Source organism: Cygnus atratus, chromosome 3, assembly GCF_013377495.2.
Source record: "Cygnus atratus isolate AKBS03 ecotype Queensland, Australia chromosome 3, CAtr_DNAZoo_HiC_assembly, whole genome shotgun sequence".
Lineage (NCBI taxonomy): Eukaryota > Metazoa > Chordata > Aves > Anseriformes > Anatidae > Cygnus > Cygnus atratus.
This window is the reverse complement of record NC_066364.1, coordinates 37,182,217-37,204,234: the sequence shown is the minus strand read 5'-3', so window position 1 is coordinate 37,204,234 and position 22,018 is coordinate 37,182,217. Positions and strand designations below refer to the sequence as shown.

At 36.8% G+C, this 22,018-nt stretch overlaps 1 protein-coding gene across 2 annotated transcripts in view; it reads left to right on the top strand.

Annotated features, from left to right (window-relative positions):
• CEP162 (centrosomal protein 162) overlaps positions 1–17,000 on the top strand; it is a 41,603-nt gene extending 24,603 nt beyond the window's left edge. Inside the window, exons 15-28 of one of the 2 annotated variants that reach the window (XM_035559530.2) lie at positions 457–599; positions 1,352–1,579; positions 2,271–2,408; positions 3,254–3,366; positions 4,150–4,255; positions 5,048–5,174; positions 5,825–5,988; positions 6,659–6,763; positions 7,946–8,170; positions 9,076–9,746; positions 10,542–10,683; positions 13,413–13,511; positions 14,404–14,538; positions 16,546–17,000. In XM_035559530.2, the coding sequence (XP_035415423.1) occupies positions 457–599; positions 1,352–1,579; positions 2,271–2,408; positions 3,254–3,366; positions 4,150–4,255; positions 5,048–5,174; positions 5,825–5,988; positions 6,659–6,763; positions 7,946–8,170; positions 9,076–9,746; positions 10,542–10,683; positions 13,413–13,511; positions 14,404–14,538; positions 16,546–16,764 (2,615 nt within the window). In that variant the 3' untranslated portion in view covers positions 16,765–17,000. The remainder of the gene's footprint in view (positions 1–456; positions 600–1,351; positions 1,580–2,270; positions 2,409–3,253; positions 3,367–4,149; positions 4,256–5,047; positions 5,175–5,824; positions 5,989–6,658; positions 6,764–7,945; positions 8,171–9,075; positions 9,747–10,541; positions 10,684–13,412; positions 13,512–14,403; positions 14,539–16,545) is intronic. The other variant, XM_050709895.1, reaches the window with a different exon arrangement.
• Positions 17,001–22,018: the final 5,018 nt, after the last annotated feature.

The window sequence follows — 22,018 nt, the reverse complement described above, 5'->3', positions numbered from 1 at the left end:
TTGTGGTCAGGTTGCTACTTGATGCAATAAATAGATAGTGCATCTCTTTATGTGCTACCTGCACTCCAAATTTTGAAAATCACTGTGTCTTACCTTCACCATAGCTTTGAATATGTTTTATTTCTGTATACACAAATAACTGGTCCCTTATCGAGCAGATAACTGAGATGAATCTTGTTTCATAAAGGATTTATTATCCAGCTATTTATCCCAGTTGATCTTGTGTTGGTTTGTTTTTTTGTTTGTTTGTTTTTTACCTTAAGTACAGAACTGATGCCTGCTACATTTTCTGTAGTGTCTTGTTGCTCTGAAGCTTCTATATTTAATTCAAAATACAGATTGTAGAATGCTTCAATTGCCTGTTAAGGGTTGGATCACATGAATAGATTTTTTTTTTTCAAGGACTTTAAATTCAAAGTTTTAATTTTGTTCTGTTTTCCTTTCTGCCTGATGAAGAAGTCTTATTTGCTACAAGGATAATAAGATCTGCAACAAATGAACCAGCTTCTAAGGAGGATATTAACAGAGTTATGTCTGGACAATCAGTTGTTCATAACCTTGGGCACCAGGTTGTGGATTCTTGCAGAGAGTATCAGCATGTAAGTAGTAATTAATGATGCTCCTAATTATAGCGTATACAGCTTGGTTAGCAAACCTATTTTGTCAAAACTTTAATAATATTCACAAGATATTGAATAAAAACTTTTTAGTCAAATGCTTGGTTTTGCTTTTAAAATCTGTAAGATTGGTTTTCAGTTGCTTGGATAATTCGGTTGCTTTAGTAATTCTAGGTACTTCAAGTTTTAAAGCTTATTAATTTCTTTTAAAAATATGCTGTAGAATTGGGCATAGTTTTAAATTTTTTTTTCTTAAAAATGTTCTGCTAAGGATCTTAAACAGTACTTGTATTTGTTTTTCTACCTGAGTTACACTGAATGTTTAATAGTATCTTTTGACTTCTCTAAGATGACTGAATTTGCAGTACCATGTTGGATTTTCTTTCTTCCTTACAAATTGTATAAAAATGTACTGAATGCCTAAATCATTATTGCTTTTCAAAAAAATGTATAATGGAATACAGTGGCTGTGTAGTGGCTCTCATATGAGAGGTGTTTGTTTCTAGCTGTTCTTTGTTTTGTTTTCCCCATGCATTTTTAGGAAATAAGAAAATAGCTCATTAAAGGAAAAATTTGTGGGATGTTTTGATACTAGAATGGTGTTTTATTTTCCCTTCAAGTATCCTATGTGGTTTCCAAGAGCCAGATAAGCCAGTTAAATAAAATTGATGAGAGTAATTTTCTGTAAACAATCAACTCAGTTTAATGGTTCCCTGAATTTCTCTCTTCACTAGCATTTGCCATTTTCTCCTGTCAAAAGTTGTGAGAGAGAACTATATTTGCTAAGACGAGCACAAGTTGCTGAGGAGGACCTGAACAGAGCTCGTGATTTGATTCAACAGCTAACCAGCACAGTTTCACAAAAGGAGAAAGACATGGAGACAAAGATACTAGAATTGAAAACACAGCATGAAAAAGAGCTTTCTCAGTGGGGTCAGGAAAACTATGTTCTTCAGAGCAAGGTACTTTATCACTTTGTATACTGCTAGTATAGAAAATGAGAAACATTATTTCTGAACGTTATTTTGTAAGCATGTTATTTTAGATGAGTTGTTAATGAGCAGAAATTCCACACATACAAAGCAGTAGTGTATGTGTTCAAATGTTTACCCAGTGCTTCATTTATTACCTATAGGACATGATCTTTTTCTCTATAAACTATCTTGTCCTGAATTCACTTATTTTGCTGTTTTGAGATTTCTGCAGCAGTTTTTGTTTGTTTGTTTGTTTTTCAAAGATTTAACTTTGTCTTATCTGTTTAAAAAATGGGGTAGAGTAACAGATACCACTTGTTGAAAAGCAGAAAAGTATGATATGTTGAGATACTGTTTGTTTATTTGATGCACATTTCAATGTTGTGTTTTCTCTATAAGGCATATTTGCAGGGTTATTTCACTATAACTTCCAGTCTAAGTAAATAAGAATACAAAAGGGAGGATATAATTAAAAATAATAATAATTAAAAATTACCAAAATTTTTATACTTTGGTGTTTTGTATTGCTTCTGTTAAACTCCAATTATAGCATTGGCTCATTGATCTACTTTTATATCTCAATGTGTAGTAACCTATGTATAATATAAAGTGTAGCATTGTAGAGGATTTCATATGACTAACAAATATGCATCAAATCATTTCTATTTCTTTCTGAAAGCTGAGAAGCATGGAAGAGCTGACTAAAGAAAAGAGGTGGATCCATCATACAGCAACAGTTCCTGTCACTGAAGAAAAATTGTCACAAATACAAAAAGAAATTGAAGATCAAGAGGTCATTATTCAAGGTTATCAGCAGGTATACCACACAGCATATCATGTTGTGTTCTGGCCAATTTCAGAAAGAAAACGATTTAATGGTTACTACTGTTCTGTTGAAAATAGTTACCTTTCTATCTAAAAAGTAAATGAAATTTAGATGTGAAGGGCACAGATAAATTGCACGTTAAACAAGTGTTTTATACATGTCTAGTTTGAACTAACCTTTTTGCCCCAAATGTAGTAGGAAACGTATACTTACAAGTAATATTGGAAGTCTGTAGGGTTCTGTTTTAAGATGTTTTTCACAGAATATGAACAGCTGATTACAAGGAAACCGTGTAAGTGTGCCTGATTTATTACATAGTCAAGCATAGAAACAGATGATGCAAGCTTAATGATCCCTTTGAATACTTGCAGCTGTAAAATAAGTTAGTTTAACCAGCTTCCAGCTGGTGCTCAGCAGCATTTCTTAGTATGTTTTGCGTGCAATGTTGTCCCATTGTGGCTGTAGGTATGGCAAATCAGTGACTAGTTTTGTTCACAGAGTTGGAGCATGGGCAGGTTGAACTTTGATCTATCATCACTCATCCACGTATGTGCTTTCAGAATATAGTTGGGATAGCTTTGCAGAGGAGATAACCCAGGAGGACTGGTACTCCAGAGTGAGCAGACACTTGGGCAAGGTTTTAGAGGTCACTAGATACGACTTCAGCGAAAAGATAATGAAAGTAAATAGCCTTTTTGGAGATTTGGTAATAAACATTTGCTGTTTGCTTCTGTTTCAGTGTTTCAGGAGGGAAACTGTTGTTTTTGAACTAGGTAGAACAGTAATTTATGAACATTCTTTATCAATTAACATTAGCTTTGTCTGTTTCATCTTAGGAAAATGAGAAGTTATACAAACAAATGAAAGAGCTGCAAATCCAAAACAAAAAAAATGAAGAACAAATGTTTAAGGAAAATCAGTGTTTAATGTCTGAGTTAATAGCCCTAAGGTAAGCTTAATTAAACATCTGACCTAAAGTCTCTAGATTTCTCAGGTGACTTTATTATTTTTGTTTATGAAGAATCACTGCAAAGTCTGTCAGATGCATGTTTTGTGGTGTTTCTTGGATTTGTGATTTTTTTTTCTTTTGAGAAAATTTAGATTTATACTGATTATGGGCATGTAATTCTTGGTATTTTTGCTGATCTTGCAGACCTATGGGAAGACTAGAGGCTTCATTTGAGGAATATTTCAATTCTAAAATTCAAATATTGTTATTCAAATCAGAATGTATAACACATACTGCACTTGTTCTGGTATTTCAGCTCTGCTCATATCTGAATATGTTTTGATATTGTTGTAAGATAGACAGTAGATCAGGAGTCACAAGGGATCCTGGTAGTGGAGGAAACATTAGATTCACAGCACTGTAGGCCCTGTAAGATTCGTGTCCTATGTAAGTAACGAGGAGAAAAAAAAAAAACTGTCAACTGTGTATATTCCTAATCTATAAATCTTTGCCTGGGAGAGGCCCATAGATGAGTTTCATTGATGAAAATAGGTTTTCTTTCCTCCTCTCATGTAGCAGATTTCCCCCATACAGGTAAATTTTTTTTGGTATAAGGATGCACTGTGTTTTTTTTTCTGTTTGTTTTTTTGTTTTTTTTTTGAGCCTGCATGAATTGACATTATATAGTACCATTTGGAGGGTTCTGTGTTTTGCTTTCAGTATGCCAAGTCATCACGTCGCAAAATTGGCTTTGTTCTTTTTTTTTTTCTTTTTTTTTTTTAGAGAAAAGATGGAAAAAATTAATATCCAGTCACGAATTGTGCAGGATTCTGAACCAGCCAGGAATCAAAGTTTCACAGAATTGATTTCGGAACTTCGAGCAGCACGGGTAGGTATATGCCAAGCCTGTTTGTCACGTGGGGGGAAAAAAATCAATATTGTAGACTAACAATATAAATGAAGAAGGTAGTTGAGCATGCTTCTCTTTTACACTGCAAATTATTTGCCATGCTTCTGAGAATTTGTTTGATGATACATTTGTAATATATAAGTAATCCCTTTCTCATCAACGAACTCTCAGAAGTAGTCCCTGAAAACACAGATTCACTGAAAGTGTGGTGTTTGTGTTTACTGACAGTCCTGAAATACCTTGTATGAGATGTTGCAGAAAGTAGCAACACTTCTGTAGATTTCACCTGAGACAAATCCAGAATAGTGTTTATCACTGCTCTCTACCAAGAAGGTTTTAGAAAAGAACGTTGGAGAGAAAATAATGTTACAATTTGCTCATCTCACTCGTCTAGTACTCCACATGCTTCTGTTTTTGAGGGAGAATGTTTTGTACACTTCACGTTAAAATGAAAGGCTTCCAAGAGCTTTTGTTGCTCTGCTTACTGCAAGAGAAGGGACTGTTATAGTACATACTTGCTCTGATGATCAGGCCAGAAACTAAAAGGAGTTTTGTTTTGTTATAAAATGGTTAATGGGAAGCTGGATCTAAAGAGTTGCATAACCAGTGGAATTGTTCCTGGTCCGATACAGCTGACATTGAGCTCTAAAGACTCTAAGGGCTCCTCTAGTTTCAATACAGCCATAGTGATTTAATCATTTTATGGTGAAAAACATGTTCATGTTGATGTGTGTTTAGTTTTCATGTCTTACCATTTTCTTTAAAACTCAGAAGGAAGAAAATAAATTACAAGAAGAGATAAAACGTCTCAAACAAGATAAACAAGCTCTTGAGGTAGACTTGGGGCAAGCAAAGAAAGAGAGAGATTTAGCAAAAGTCCAAATTGCATCTACATCAGGTAAAGCACCTGCGTTTTATTGAGTAATTGTGCTTATTCTTTGCATGACTACACAAATACAACTAAAACTTGCTTCTCCATATAGTATGACTTTGGAAATGATCTGGATACATTTGACTAATATTATCTAAACTTGCAATAGAAGTATACAGTGAAGGAGAGACAACCGTACCTTTGGCACTCTATTCGAAAGCCTTTTATTGTATCCAGCCAAACTCTTTATTGCATATTAAGCTTGATTTCTTGCCTGTCCCTCAGTGGACATGGAAATCCTACAATTCCACTTTTACGACAACTCTGTTCATAAGAAAAGATCGACTATGTTGCCTTATTCTAGTAGGTAGCGTAGAAGAGTAGATCCCACTGGGATTCTGTTTTCGATACGTTCTATGGCAAACTGTGAACTATTGACTACTACAATATATGAAGTAATTATTATTCTATAGTTTGTTTGTTTTTTTAAATATTGTTGCATTTAAAGTCCTAATTTGCATCTGATTTTAAAACTTTACTGCAGTGACAGGAATGTCAAATTAGTAAATGTATGAAATGTGCTGTTGACTATCCAACACATTCAAATACATTGAATTACGTATTCTTCAACACATAATTACTAATAAAACAGTAATAATGGTGTTTTATTCTTGTAGGTGAGAAGTCTTATGAATTTAAAGTTATGGAAGAATCATACAAACAGGAAATTCTTCATTTAAAAAGAAGACTTCAATGGTATGCAGAAAATCAGGATCTTCTAGATAAAGATGCAGCCCGTCTTAAAGATGCAAGAGAAGAAATTGAGAAACTAAAACTAGAGGTGATAAATATTTAGCTTTATTTAAAATGCTGAAACTTAAAATGATTTCTACTGATGCGTATAATGTAACTTTGTCCTTCATAACGCTCCCACCTTTTTGAAGAAAAACCACGTGAAACCTTCATAACCTTTAAATCAAATGTGGATGTCTTTATAATCAAAATATGAATTACTCTATATGCAGTCAGAATTGCAAGTGCATGTTGCTTAGAACTGTTTTTGCTTGTGTTTGACACACTAATGATACTCCTGGAAACAAAAGTAACATGACTTAAGACTTGCAAATTTCTTGGCTAAGAAAAACTGACCCTGAATTCATGTACTATAATGTAGTACGTTATATTATTTCATATTAACCAAGCCTGCATACTGGGAGAATGGGAGGAAAGGAAACAAGTTTACTGGTTTGCAGTCAAGAATGGTTCCCGAGTGAAAGTTTTCTTCTAGATTTCTGTGCCTAGTTTCAGTTTTAGCCCCATGGATCTTAATTGTCTTCAAGAAGCTGTAACTTAGTTTAAAAACATAAAGAAACGATTAGTGTAGAAATAACTATTACCAGTTCTTAAGTTGTAGAATATTTCTATGATTGTTTTTATTTGAAATGCTTACTTTTGTAATACAGGAAAACTTCTCTGAATGTATATTTCAGTTTTTCTCATAAATTGGATAGGTCGAGAAGCTCAGAGCTGAAGCTGGAGACCAGTGTGTACAACAGAAGAAACGTTTGAAAGACAGAGCAGCAGATGCTAAAAGAATTCAGGACCTTGAGCGACAAGTATGCCATAATATAACTGTTTCACTTAACCTTTATTTTAGATAAGGTCACTTACAAGGCTTACTAGCCCTTTCGTAAGGATAAAGCACTGAATGAAGCCCTGTGACAAAGTAATTTTTATACTGTAGAACACTCAACGCAAAAAGCTGCAATTATTTAGTTACAAAGGGCTCTCCTGCTACTGTGTTCTAATAAGCCATTTACTGACAACCCATTTAAAATCCTTTAATGTTAAATTACTGTTCAGATTTTCTTGGAAAAGAGCAAGAGGGCAAAAGCACATGCAAGCTTCCTGTTTCTCTTCTGAGACTCCCTCTGAATTTAGTAAATCCTTAATATTTTAACCAAGTTGTTTCAAGAGAAGACATTGAAATTCCACTGAGTTCCTACAAAAGCCATGAAAACTGGGAAAATAGAGAACTTAAAATCCATATTTCTACTGAGGAAAAAGTCAGGAAGAACTGCACCTTCCTCAGTTTTTGGAGGCGGCAGCTGGTTAGCATTTCACTCCAAAATCATTCAATTTGCTGTGCTGGGGGAGAAGCAGGGATGTAGGAAAAACAGGAAAGAGCCTCTGCAGTATTCTAATGCAAAGAATGCAGAAAGCATCTTACCATAGATTTAAAAAATATAATAAATATATAAAATAAAATAAATATATAAAATACCTTTTTATTAGTCTTGCACACAAGGTTTTAGTTTATTTTGGAGTTTGCAATGAAATAAAAAATGACATTTAATCTGTTACTGAGAATTTCAATGCTGTTATGAAATCTCTCTGTAGCAGTTGGAAAAGTAGAGTTGAACGTGAAATTGTGAATGTGAAGTCCAAACGAAAAGCAACTATTTTAACGGCATTAAGAGCCTTATACAATTTAAGTGCTAAGAAAATAAATAAAAGGTCTATTTGACATAAGACCATCTGACGACCAGAGCTATTCTGTTTAAATCTGTCATGTTGTATAAGAAGTCAGTCACCTCAAGATGTTTACAGACAAGCAAGGCTCATCAATAACAAATGTAAACAATGCAAAAAAAATAACAAAAATTCTCAAAACACATCTTCTCGTTCTTATCCCAGCTTAAATGGATCATGTTTGTCAATGTTCTGTCACTTATTTCAGTTCATTTTTCACTAGAACTTTCTTCTTTTTGACTTCTGACTTAATTTTCTTTCGGTAGATCAGAGAAATGGAAGGCATTCTAAAAAGAAGGTATCCAAATTCTTTGCCTGCTTTGATGTTCGCTGCTGCTGCTGCTGAGAAAACTAATGATCTTTCAGCTAAAACAAACACAATTGATTTTTTGGAGAGAAGAATAAAAAAGTTAGAAACAGAACTTGAGGGTAAAGATGATGAAGCTAAAAAAAGTCTCCGTGCCATGGAACAACAGTTTCAAAAAATAAAGGTAAAAGATGGACGCTTGTTGAGTAGTCTGCTCCACAAGTAACAGTCATAAGGCTATTGGGGTCTGCCACAGACCAGTGGTGAAAACTGAAGGCCAAGAACGCAGTGGAAAAAAATATTAAAAGAATTTATTGCTAGAACTTCAGCAATTTGGGCATCTAAAATGTAAAGAGCATTTAAAATTGTTAGGGTACTGTCAAAACTGAGAGGACAAGTTTCTGGGGCATAATAACTTAGTTCTTACAACTATGTGGATATCATCCTGTGGGTCAGAGCTGCTGCTTACCTACTTCCTTGCTGCACGCACAGCAGGTTGTGGTTTCCTTCTGCAGGGAACACTAAACATTCTGTCCAAAATCTATATGATAGCAACTCTTTAAGATTTGTGTTAGGAAACATCGAAAATTGCCATTTTACTTCACAGAAAGGTAAGCTTCACAGGTTCTTAATTAGCAGGAAAATTGTACTTCACATCTTAACAATTACGTTTGCAAGCATGGCAAACAATGGTAGATTTTAACAAAAATAAAATTTTCTTGATATATTATGATATTAATTTGTTTGTCCAGGTTGTTTACATCTGAACAGAACAAAATTACATGAAAAATGGTTTCTTGTCCATTTAATTTTCTTTCCAATAGCAACTCTATTCACTGTGAGTAGATGAATTTCTAGTAAATGTTTTGAGCAATTCTGTTCTGCATCAGACTCAGCTTTGCTTCACATTTTTTTCACTAATTTCTGAACTGTTTGAGTAGTGTTGTTAGTAACACTGATGTGTACCCTGTCTTAAAAAATCTTGCGTCAGACACGCAAGAACTTTAAAGAGTAATAGAAAGAGCTATTCATAAATGTTCAGTTAAAGAAACTACTTCCCCCACCCCCCTTCTCCCACCCCTACTCCAGATACAGTATGAGCAAAGACTTGCAGAGCTTGAGCAGCTGCTTGCCTACAAATTCATGAGTGAATTGCCAAAACCGAATGTTGATAAAGCCAATTCTACCAAACTTGAAGAGGAGCTTCAGAATCTGAAGAAGACCCATCAGATCACCGTTAAAAACCTCGAGACAGAAATTGAAACCCTCAAGAGTCAAAATTCCCAATTAAAACTCGGAAGTAAAAAGGATAACAAAGACTTAAAATTAACAGACTCTCAAATGAAAGAAGGTAACATAAAAGACAGACTGTTAAAACTAAATCAAGAACTGGTCACAAAAAATAAAGAAATAAGAGACCTTACAAAGACTGTAGAGAAACTTCAAAAAGAAAGGATGATGATGTTGTCTGATAATAATTCGAGAAATAAAACTGATAATAAGGAAAACTCTCAAGAGATCTTGAAAAAGAATACCTTAGCAACAGATAAAAGGAATTCCAGCAACAGTGAACCCTTTCTGGGCATTTTTCATGATGACAGAATATACCAACCTCATACCTTTTCTGATCCTAATATCTCGGAAGTTCTGCAAGAAAATGCACAGTTGAAAGAGGAGCTAGAAAAATTGTCTCTAGAAATGAACCAGCAGAGGGTGAAGTCTCAAGCAACGCTGGCTTATTCTGAAAATAATATACGAAGGTAAATGCTCAACATGTTCCTTTAAAAACCTTGTTAATGATGGGTGATGCAGGATCAAAATGACACGTCAGCCACGTGTGAAGCCAGGTTATACTTGACCATCATTCTCTGTAAATTTCATTTTTGCTGTTTGATTTTTCGCAGCAGTGTACAGACACAATTATTCCTGCAGGAAAACCTATCTCAATCCTTTTTCAGTACTACAATTTGTCATGGTTCTGAGTAAAAAAGATCTCAGTATAAATCATTGTATCATAAATGTTTTGTGTTGCATAGTATTAATGTTTGGTACATATTTTGGTACTTTGCTTCAAACTGAGGCATGTTTCAGTGGGAGTCACTTGACCAACAGTAGAAACTTTACACTTCACATAGTTTCCCTTAGCCCCCTTCATACTCAAGGTAGTGGTAATAAGCACGTTTAGGTAGCAGCCCATTTTATTCTAAAATAAATACCTGAAATAGCACAGCTAAATTGTGATTTAATAGCATCTATTTTCTCTCCCTTGATTTTTATAAGAGGAGCCTAAAAAGGTGATTGGCTGAGTTTTCAGTATTCTAGCTGCCTCTAGTTAAATGAAACACATAGCCAACATTGTAGGTTTCCCACCCTCTCATCTCTCCAAAGTGGTGGAAGTACTGGTGGTGGTGCCTCTTGCAAAGTATTATGAAATATCTAAGATGTGCTACCTTTAACATTTTTTTTTGTATTTTGTGTTCAAATGAGAAAATTCACTGCATTTTTGAAGAACTGTCTAGCTGCTTTACTACATGTTTTGTTCTTCTCCTGTCCAGGATACAGGAAGACACAGCAGAATACATTGCATCTCTGAAAGCTTCCCATCAGAGAGAAGTAGAGAACATCCTTTGCCAGTATGCAAAGGAGCATTCTGCTTCCAAAGTAGCTGAACTTAACAGCAGAATTTCAACACAAGAGGTAAGATACAGTAGATACATTCATTACACGTAGCAATCTAGAAACAAATAACTTCAACAGGTATCTGTAACTTTTATTTTCGTTTTAAGTAGGATGTATTGTTTCAGAAATGGGCCTGTGCCACTGTATTCACAGAATCACAATGGGTGAGGCTGGAAGGGATTTCTGGAAGTCATCTGGTCCAACCACCTGCTCAAGCAGGGACACCCAGGGCAGGTTGCCCAGGGCCATGTCCAGGTGACTTTTGAAGATCTCCAAGGATGGAGATTCCACCACCTCTCTGAGCATCCTGTGCCAGTGCTCAGTCACCTGCACACTAAAGAAGCCTTTCTTGACCCTTAAAGGGAACCTCCTGTCTTTGAGGTTGTGGCCACTGCTTCTTGTCCTGCCACTGTGCACTGCTGTGCCAGAGCCTGGCTCTCTCTTCTGCACACCTTCCCTTCAGGTGTTTATATACATTGATAAGATGTCCTGAGCCTCCTCTTCTCTAGGCTGAACAGTCCCAGCTCTCAGCCTTTCCTTATTACAGAGATGCTGCAGTCCTTTCATCATCTTTAGTTGCCCTTTGCAGGACTCTCTCCAGTCTGTCCAGGTCTCTTGCACTGGGGAGCCCACAGCTGGATACAGCATTCCAGGTGTGGCTTTACCACTGCTGAGCAGAGGGGAAAGGATCACCTCCATTGACCTGTTGGCAACACTCCTTCTAATGCCCTCCAGGACACCATTAGTATTTTATTTAATTTGGTGTCCACCAGGACCCCCAGGTCATTTTTTGCAAAGCTGCTTTCCAGCTGACCGGCCCCCAACATGTACTGGTGCTTGGGGTTGTGCCTCTCCTGTAGACAGGACTGCATAAGTCCCTTCATGGAGGGTCCTCTTGGCCCATTTCTCCAGCCTGTCCAGGTCACTCAATGACAGCATAGCCATCAGCCACTCCCAGTTCTATATCCCATCAGAAAACCGGTGGACAATACACTCTGCTCCACAGTCCAGGTCATTGATGAAGACGTTGAGCAGGACTGGACCCGCTATTTATCCCAGGGGTACACCTTAGTTACCGGTCTCCAACTAGGCTTCATTCCACTAATTACTGCCCTCTGGGCTTAGCCATTCAGTCAGTTTTCAATCTACCTCGCTGTCCGCTCATCCAGCCCTTACTTCATCAGCTTTTCTACGACGGTCTTTTAGGAGACTGTTGAAAACCATACTGAAGTCAAGGTAGACAATATCCACAGTTCTCCCCTCAAGCTAGTTGTTTCATCATAGAGCATTATCGGGTTGGTCAAGCATGGCTTCCCATTTTTGAGTCCATGCTCACTACTAGCGATCACTTTCTTGTTTTTCATGTGCTTGCAAATGGTTTACAGGATAAGTTGCTCCGTCACCTCCCCAGAGATCAAGTTGTGAGGCCAACTGGCCTGTAGTTCAATGGGTCTTCCGTCTTGTTCTTTTGAAGGAAGGAGTGACGTTTGCACTCGGCACTCACGGTAGCACCCCATCAGAGTCCATGGGTTTCTGTATGTCCAGTTTGCGTAATTATTCTCTAACCTGATGCTCTTCCACCAAGTGTACATCTTCCTTGCTCCAGACTTGCCCCCGGTCTCTGGAGCCTTGCATTCCCGAAAGCTAGTCTAGCTACGAAAGACAAAGGCAAGGAAGTCACTCAGTACCTCAGCCTTTCCCTGTTCTGTATCACTAGGGTGCCTGACCCACTCAGCAGCAGGACCACGTATTCCCTAGCCTTCTGTTTGCCACTTACATACTTACCGAAGCTCTTTGCCTTTGTTAGTCTCACCAGTTTCAATTCCAGGTGGGCTTAGGCTTCCTTATTCACATCTCTGCATACTTGGATAATGCTTCCATATTCCTCCAAAGTTACCAGTCCCTGCTTCCACCTCCTGTATGCTTCCTTTTTGCCTTGAGTTAGGCAAGGAGCTACTTGTTTGTCCATGCAGACCTGCTGGTGTTTGACTTGCTGCTTGTTGGGATGGACTGTCCTCAAGCTTGGAGGAGGATCCTTAACTGTCAACCAGTTTTCTTGGGCCCCCCTTCCCTCCAGGGCCCAATCCTTTAGACTCATCCGAACACATCCCCTCAGAGGCCAAAGCCTCCTCTTGTGAAGTCCAGGATTGTTACCTTGCTTTTTGCCATTCCCTAGTGGATCCTGAATTCCACCATCTCGTGGCCCTTGCGGCCAAGGTTGTATTTGACCTTCAAATCCCCAGTGAGTCCTTCCTTGTTTGCGAGTTTGATGCCCAGCAGAGGATCTGCTCTTCTAATTAGGTCCTCTCTCACCTGGGTCAAGAAGTTGTCACTGATGCTCTCCAGGCACCTTCTGGGTCACTTATGCTGTGAAGCAGATATTGGGGTGAGTGTTGTCCAAGAGGATCTAGGCCTCCAATTATATTTGTGCAATGAAATTTGGGGAGAAAATGCCTACAGTATGAAGGTAGGAAGCACTAATGGATTCAGATTCTCTCAATATTTTTTTTAAGTGAGGGAAGTAAATTGAAGAGTGAAACTTGTTTTTGCATACTATATATGTACATGTGTGCTGTGTAACAATTCAGGTAATTTTAGAGTCAGTAGTAGTTTTTAATATATGCATTGCTTGTAACTGCAGTACTACAACACTGATTATATTTCTGGTGTATTTTTCCTGTATAGGTTTTCATATGTTGTCATGAGAATTTGGTAGTGATAACAATACTTAATCTTTTTTTTTGTAGATATTAATAAAACATCTCCAAGAACAAATCAGCGAACACCAGAGACATCAGGAAGCCCTTCTAGTTTCACAAATGCGAGAGGAACTCCTACAAAAAGAGGTATATTAAATTTGGATTCAGGGTACATTACAAAATTGTTTTCTTTTTCATCCTTGTAATGAAATACCTCAAGTAATATATAGTAAAATGAGCCTTAGAAACAGTATCTTTATCAGTATCTCCTACACCAATTATATCTGAGAATGCAATTTATTTATTTTTTGAAGAGGGTTAGTGCTCAGATATTGGATAAGGGGACCTAAGGGTTATGATAAGACTGTATAAAGCTTTCACTTTAGTTTGCTCATACACATTAAGAAAGTGAACAAAAAACCTTAGTATGTTAAAAGAAAAAATATCAAGTTGAAATAGGAAAAGAATGAGAATAAAGCAATAGAGCTTTATAAGAAAACATACCTAAATTTCTGGAGGCTTTGGAAAATCAATTGCAAGTCATCAGCTGAGCTGATTTGACCTGCCGGTTATTAGACCAAAGGGGTTTGATCATGTGTGTTAGCAGCATGTTTTTTCTTAATTTATTCCTTAGAAATGAGTTTCACTGATGCATTTTATATTTGATCCTTATCCAGTGTGTATGAGGAGAAGAGAGTGTGAGAAAGTTTTAATCATATTATCTATTAATTTTTTAGTATGTTTAGAAGTATAAAAAGTGACTGTGAATAATCATTTCATGACTCATTACAAACAGGATTGGATTTATCAAAAAAGGACTAGACTTTCTTATCTTTAGGCCACTTCATACAAATGAAAGATAAAGTTCCTGAGCCCCTGTTTAAGCTTTCAAATAAAGGAGATATTTCTCTTTTAAGTCTTACCTTCTACAGCTTTTGAATAGAGTCATTAAACAACAAAAATACACTTTGAAAGGCATCTGTTGTTATCACAGTGTTAAGTACTGTATAAAATCTTCATCAATTATCTGAAATTTTAGGTGGCAAAATTGTTGGAAGAACTGAGAGAGGCAAAGGAGAGCCAGAGTCCCGAAATGAAGCATTTCTTGTGTCTGGAAAAGAAAATCAAGCATATAGAGACCAGACGTGCAGAAAGAGAGCAAGAACTTCAAAAGGTACACCACAGCATATTCCGCATTTACTGCTCAGGGGCAATTCATTGTTTGAACTGTAACTTTATGGTATGTGCACAGGCTCATATACCCCATATTGGAGATGGGGGCAAATATTTTTTGATACAACCATGGTTTGGTCTGCTGATGCAATTAATGTGGTGCTAGTCAGAAATTCCTTGCTTCAATTACACCATGAAAGCTGGCCATTGAAAATGTGACAAGAGTTTGTAATTTAGTTTATTAAGCTGTGATATATTCCTCAACTAAACTCTTAATTTTACATTCTAGTCCTAGAAGTCCCCTTCAGGAAAGCTGAATATAAAAGTAGAGAAATATCCTGCAGCTGTCCATTACATTTACAACCCTAAACAACAACAACAAAAAACCCTTTATCATTTACGCACTAAAAATTCTGGGTAATTGTCTAATGTTTGTTTGACGGTTAGATCTTTGACACAGCTCCTTGTGTCTGACACTTGTATCACCTGAATGGGCAAAACAGTTATGCTTTTTGTTGTTTTGTTTTTCAATTTTATGTCATAGCCTCCAACCTGATCTCTCTATCTGGGGAGCTGCTATCATCTAGAGACTGTTTTCTAGTCCATGTAAATTTCTCAACACTTCCATCATTTCAATGTTTGAGTGTCTTTCATTATTGTTTTAACTTTGGTTTTACTTAATTACATGAAGTCAAAGGACAGTTGGACTAGAAGACAATCAAACCTGTAGCAGTTCATAGCTTGTGGAGTTTGTTCTACAGTTTTGAACCAGATCTCAAGGAATTCCCAGTTACGTACGGAATTGTTCATGGTAGAAAACTTTTTTTCTCACACATTTCTACAACAGATCTTTAATTTAATTACAAAAAAGAACTGTGCATAAAACAAGCCTGTAGATTAAGAACACACTTTACGACCACTGATGACTTTTTGTTTGCATTCTGTCCTACTAAAGCAACTGTAATGCAGTTACTTTTTTACACTATTCATTTGCTTTTGTATACTGTGATAACTTCCTACCATTTCTGTAAAATACCATCTGCTGTCTAGTCTGTGATCCATCTCTTCTGAAATCCTTACGATCCATATTTACTTTTTTTAATGTATTATTTAAAAAAAAAAACACACAAATGATACTATGTAATACAACTACTACTAGGTAATTTCATCTTTTCTGCTGTTATTAACCTTGCTATGCATGAAGCTTTAGGTTTTATTTGCTCTAGTTTTGTACCCTTAACCACATGCAGTGGGGGAACCAAACAGTCCTCAGAACAAATGATAACAAACCTGAACTGAACAACGTATGGAAAAACTAATTGCTGAACAAGGCAGTAACAGGTTGTCCTTAGTATCAAACTACAACTGGCCTTTAAGTGATAGAGATTTAAGAATCTATTAGAGTTTAATAGTGGTGGGTAGTTTCTGATTTCCTGTGACACTTTATGTTGGGTAATTCAATAGGATCATGCCATGGATTCATGTGAAAATTAATTCAACCTTGTATCTGCAACAGCTTCAGACTTCAGTCACTGATATTTTCTGATAATTCATACAACTGGTGGCTTTTAAAAGCACAGCAGTAGCACAGAATATGTAATTCAGATTTTGTTTGTTTCTGCTGCAGTGTTCTATAATTAACACATTTAAATGGCAATTCAAAAAAGCTCATTTTGATTACAAAGGGCTCTATGTTATGTGATCAATTTTGTCTAATGTATTCAAACTTTTAATTGCTGCTTTGGAGAGGCTAAGTCAAATTCTCCTGAGGCTCATTAGTCAGTGATGGCTTCTACCCTTCTGTCATCAGTGCAAATATCTAAAGACATTATATTGCCATGAGAACAATTTTTTGTAATGCTTGGAACAACTTGTTCCCACTTAACATCAGCACTGGGCTTTGAGACTGAGCATCAAATAAAATGAAATGGTATATTTTTGCAAAGGAGCAGTGGTGACTGAATATTTGACTAGAAAATCACAATGCTGACTTGCTTGTACTTTGCAGGCAACACAACTAACACAACATATTACTGAAGCAAGGCAAACCCATGAAGCTGAGAAGTGGAGAAAACTTGCACAACGGAAGAATCAAGAACTGGAGACATTTCGAGTGGAATTGGATTCAATTTTAGATGTTTTACGAGAACTGCAGAAACAAGGCGTTGTTATTCCAGCACCTAATTCCAGCGGATTCAGCGTAACAGATAACTGTTGGAAGATATGATCAGATAAAATTCTGCTTGTGTAATCAACTTACAATGTTCAGTTATATATAGGAAATGTTATGGGAAATCAGTGATGTAATGCTTGTGCATTGAATTACATTGATCTTATCTGAAATCTTGCTGCTTCAAAGGGAGAGCTTTGAATTAAGCTCTCATGAATTAAGCTACACTGCAGTCAAAGTGTATGTCATATTTTGTTAGTAATAAAGTTCATGCATTATTTTTTTATAATATGAGGAACTTTGAGGTTATTCTGTTGAAAAATTCCATGTGACCTTTTCAGATGCTATAGAACATTCCTGAATATTCTTAATGTCTATATTTTTAGTGTATAATGTTACCAATAGTTTTCATGCAGTAGGGCATGGAATTTTCTTCCACCATTTTGCTTCTCCCCCTCTAACTTCTATAACTTTCCAGTTTCTTTAAGATCCCTTTCAAGTTTTTAAATGCTTGAAGCATTGCAGCAGAGCAGTCATTTTCCATTGCCATTCTGCTGAAGTGGTAGACAACACAGCAGGTAAGAAGCTGAATGTTAGAGATACCACCACACCTTCTATCCTGCTGGTGTGCACACTCCTAAGTGTACTTACTGCCTGTAAAATAGGGGCTAATGTAGGAGGCCTTCCTGCTGCATCACTGGTGTGTAACACGGGCTGCCATGCTCCAGCAGGAAACTGGGAAGGGAGGAAAAGAACAGCTGTTACAGTTATAGTCTGAAAAAACAACAAAACAACTCTTTATCTTGATAAGAGGGTAGAAAAAGTAGAAGAAAATGAAAATATAGTAAAGAAAATTGAAGGTAGATATTTAGTGGCTGGAAGAATGGGGTTTTGAACAATAAAATCAGTAAAGTACTAGTTTGATAATGTGAGTACTGAAACTCCTTAAGAATTACATAGGACATACTCTGAGGTTCTAGCTCAATCGATGATACTTATTTAGAGCAAAGACGAGCTAAAAGCTAGAATGTACACCTGAGGTCCTCTCCTGTAATTGTGTTCATTCTACACTGTATTTTGTGTCATTGATTTTACCTTATGAAGCTAAGCTTCAAATCAAAAGTGAAATTGTTCAGAGCTGTGTGTATGTATTTATATGTCACACTTCATTAGGGACCAGTGGTAAGCATGCATTTTGGCTTATACAAGCATGTGACAACGCATGAAGCGCAAAATTGTACCACTTGCACCGTATAGGCACAGGCAGCTATTTACAAGTCACAACAGTGCAAGATTGAGTGCACACAAATGTAAAATGTGTGCACATATATATTTTAAAAAAAGTCAAGGATGAATATAAAACAACTGGAGTTAGTATATTAAGCTTTTTTCAGTATGAGTTTTTCCCCCAAATAACGAAGTATTGGTCTATATTCATAAGATGTGTAAATACAGCACTACTTATATATAAAATATCAGGTGTATATATAAATATGCTGCACTTCCTTGATTTGGGACCGTTTTGCAAATAGGTAAAAGTGAAATAATTTTAACTCAGCCTTTAATAGTGTTACATGTTCAGCAAATAAAGTGTGAACTGAAGTGAGATTTTCAAATCATAGCAATTCTTGGGTTCCCAAAGAGGCAGAGTACTGGAGGTAGGTATGGCTAAGGCAGGGGATTAGGAGAGGTAGGTCTAGGGAAACGTTTCTAGTTGCTGGAAACTCATCCTTCCACACTGTTGCTTCCAGTAATTTCTCAAAACTATAATCTCCAGGTTGTCAAGTGTTTGTGCAGTTCATTCATGTACCTTTTAAAATTCTTATATTCAGTTCTCAGCAAATGCTGGTGTCTCTCTTATAATGTGAAATTCAGTTCAAACAGTAAGTTCTCTTTCAATTTTTACTTTTACTCTAAGACAGAAGATGATTTATACTATGTTCTCATAGGTGTTTATGTAGTTGTGCATTCACTGAAGCTTGTTTTTTAATTTGTAAGGCATTTACCATGACGAAATCAAGCAGGCAGCTGGCTTTAGTGACTCAGTGACCTAGATTATAGATAAGACAGCTGCTTTGATAAAGGAGAACAGCATGTGCAGAAGAGTCATAGCAGAGGTGGCAGACACACAAGCACTGTTCTCTTTCAAGTTCTCTGAAACACACCAAAATTACTCATGTAACAAATTAAATAGGTTATTGTCATGGATAAAGACTTTATTTGATAGTACATAATACATTTTCAACTCTGCCCCTCTCTCATCTTAAACCTATTCTGGAAAAATAATGAAAACCAGACTCCTATTACCACTAAATATTCAAATTTTGCTTTACTCTAATTATGCCTGGACTCTTTGAACAGTTGTCTGTTAAGCATGAATTGTAATGTTTAGCTTTACATACTGTTAACTATATTCCTATTGTCCAAAAAAAAAAAAAAAAAAAAAATCAAGAAAGCACAGGCCTCCAACTCTTGCTGGAATAATGCATGGTGAAAGGCTCTGTGCTGTCCTTGCCTGTGAGTACCTGAGGCTATAGCATGACTTCAGGTGAGATCACCATGGCTCCAGGTGACCTGGCTTTATCATCTTTCATTGCCAGAAGGACAGGATTGAGTGGAAGAAGAGCACAATTTAATACCTCCTTTGCCATGGGCTTGTGAAGGGTTGTATGGGATTCTTTTCCTCACAGAATGACAAAAATGTCAGTATTAAAGAATTCAGGAGCTGCAGCTCAGATGTATAAATGTTAAATAGAATAACATTCACATCACTTACTTTGCCTTTTAGCCTCATAGACAGTACATCATTAGGTTTCAGTAGACAAAATTCATGGTTTTACCTTTCCCTTTCTTTTCTCTATCAGCAGATGTCTCCTGATTTCACTTTTAGTTAGGTACCTTTAAAAAATCAAACTTGTTTATACACAAAAACAAATATTCACCTTTGAAAACTGGAATACATAACTTGCCCTAGTAAGAGTTGTTACACAATACAATGCATACTTAAGCAAACAAACATACGCAATTTTCCCCGTGAAGTTAAATCTACCACAGGTGCTGTACTTACAGTAAATTTTGAGAATAGGCTATAAAATGGACAGCCCAAGCAGTTAGAAAGCTTTCAATAATTCCATTTTCAGACATGAAGATGGGAACACCATTAAGTTCTAAGTATTCCTTTTGAACAATTACCCTGGTCAAAACACTTTTCATTTACTTTGCCTGATGCTGGCTTTCTGGGGAAGAATGTGCTTTTCTTAAAAAAACATATCATACAAAGCTGATTATTATACCAGTCCCTTTTCTCATGAGACAATTCATCATGTCTATTAGTTCTTAAGAAGGAAAAAGAAAATAAGAACAGATTTAAAATAATTGCTTTTGAAGACCACAGAAAGTTTGCATTTGCTTTTGACTGTTCTAATGCACAAGCAGAGCACAAGCCTGAACCAGACTGCATGGTTGCCACAGTGCTTCTCAAGTCACATCAGAGCTGTGCAGGGGTTGTTAACCTGTAAAAAGGAGCTTGAAGGACATTGTAAAAACAGAAAGGAGATACGATGAAGAAGTAGAACAGAAGCAGGATCTGAATGTTTAATTACTCTTACAGGATTAACACATGCTTCAAAAAGACACTAAGAATGCAATTCAAATGTGTAGCATGTCCAGTTGGTATTAACCCTCGGTCATTTTATTAAATGCCTTTCATCAAGGCATTAAGTGTCACCATCTTCCATACACATGAACACTTTTCCCTTCTCCCCAAAAGCAACAATTATGCTCCTAAAAAAAAAAAAGGCTTGAAGATTTAAGGTGGGGGAAGAAAAGCTTAGACCACAGTGAATAGCCATCTTTTCTTTTTCTAGAGCCCAGCCTGCATGACTGATACCCAGCTTTCAAAATAAGCTTCATTTCCCAATAGCAAAAGAGATGGATAATTTCTTTTGCACAGGTTTTCCCCACTTAAGCAGCAATTTGTTTTCAAGATTGGCAAAGGGGGGAAGAAAAGATCAAACTTCACTGCAAGCAGCTCACTCATCCAGAAAAAGGTTATAAAAGCCACATTTGGAAGCAGAGCTTGCTAGCAAGACCACTGTTCTATCACATTCGAGCTTGAGCTCAGACAAAAGCCTACCCATTAGACAGGTGAGATGCCTGAGCTCCCTCAGCAGGAAGCAGCTACCACATTCAGAGCACAGCCCTTTTCCACTCAACTTGAACAGTTGAGCAAAGAGGAATTACACTCTGGAACCACCTAGGGTTTTTCTGCAGAGAAAGACAGTTGATTGCCCTAGCTAAGGTGATTTTGGCGAGGCACGTTTACACATACACAGGCTACAATGAAAGTTTCGGTCTATTCCAAAACTGCATTTTAAAACATTTGGGATTGAAAGAACTATACTCTGCAAACTTTCTGACTTCATTGGAGAACACTTATTTAAGAACAGCTGTGTGAGACAGCTATATAGATTTTTGTCAATAGATTTTTTGACAGCACAGAGACACTTCCAGTGCTCTGGGGACACATGCAGTACCAATGCTAAGGAAAGGGATAGGAACTAACCTGGGAAGAAAAAAAGAAATGGAAGCCAACAAAAGCTACAGCCTCTGTACTCATGGTTAAGTACTTACAGTGAAAGGAGCACTGCACTGTAACTGTAAGATTACTGTAAGATTACACTGCACTGCACGATACGAGACCTCTGTTACAATCTGTGCAGCTGTGCTCATTTAATACAGACTTCGCTTCAGGCTTTTATTGGGAAGTATTTTCAACGATAATCTGCCAGTTTTAAATAGCCCATGCTTTTAACCCCTACTTAACGTGCGAAGAAACTGTGCAAGAAATTACATTTGAAATCAGGAAGTGTAGGTGTCAGTGGTTTGTAATAAAGGCAAGGGAGATGGATTAAAAAAAGAGGTTCCCCCCACTTCCTATATTCTTTAAATGCACAACCCATTCATTGTTTTTTTCCCCTAGCTGTCATTTGAAAGAATGAATTCATCAGAACTTGCATCTCAGAAGAGTGTATCAACAGGCCACTGCTACATTTTCACTCGGACAACACCATGTTGTATACAAAGTAGATTACTTTCAAAAGAATAAAGAATCCAGTTAGGCTGGGATCTTGAGCCCCCTGGTTTGATACACATTAAGAGCTTCCTGCAAAGCACTGTTACTCCAAATCCAGCAAACCTGGTTCTTCTGCCCCCCATGTGCTTGCTCTAAAACCACTGAGCCTCTAGCTAACCATCTCCTCAAGAAAGCTGACAGGAAAAATAGCTAAGGCTAACCTTATTTCTTCTCTAA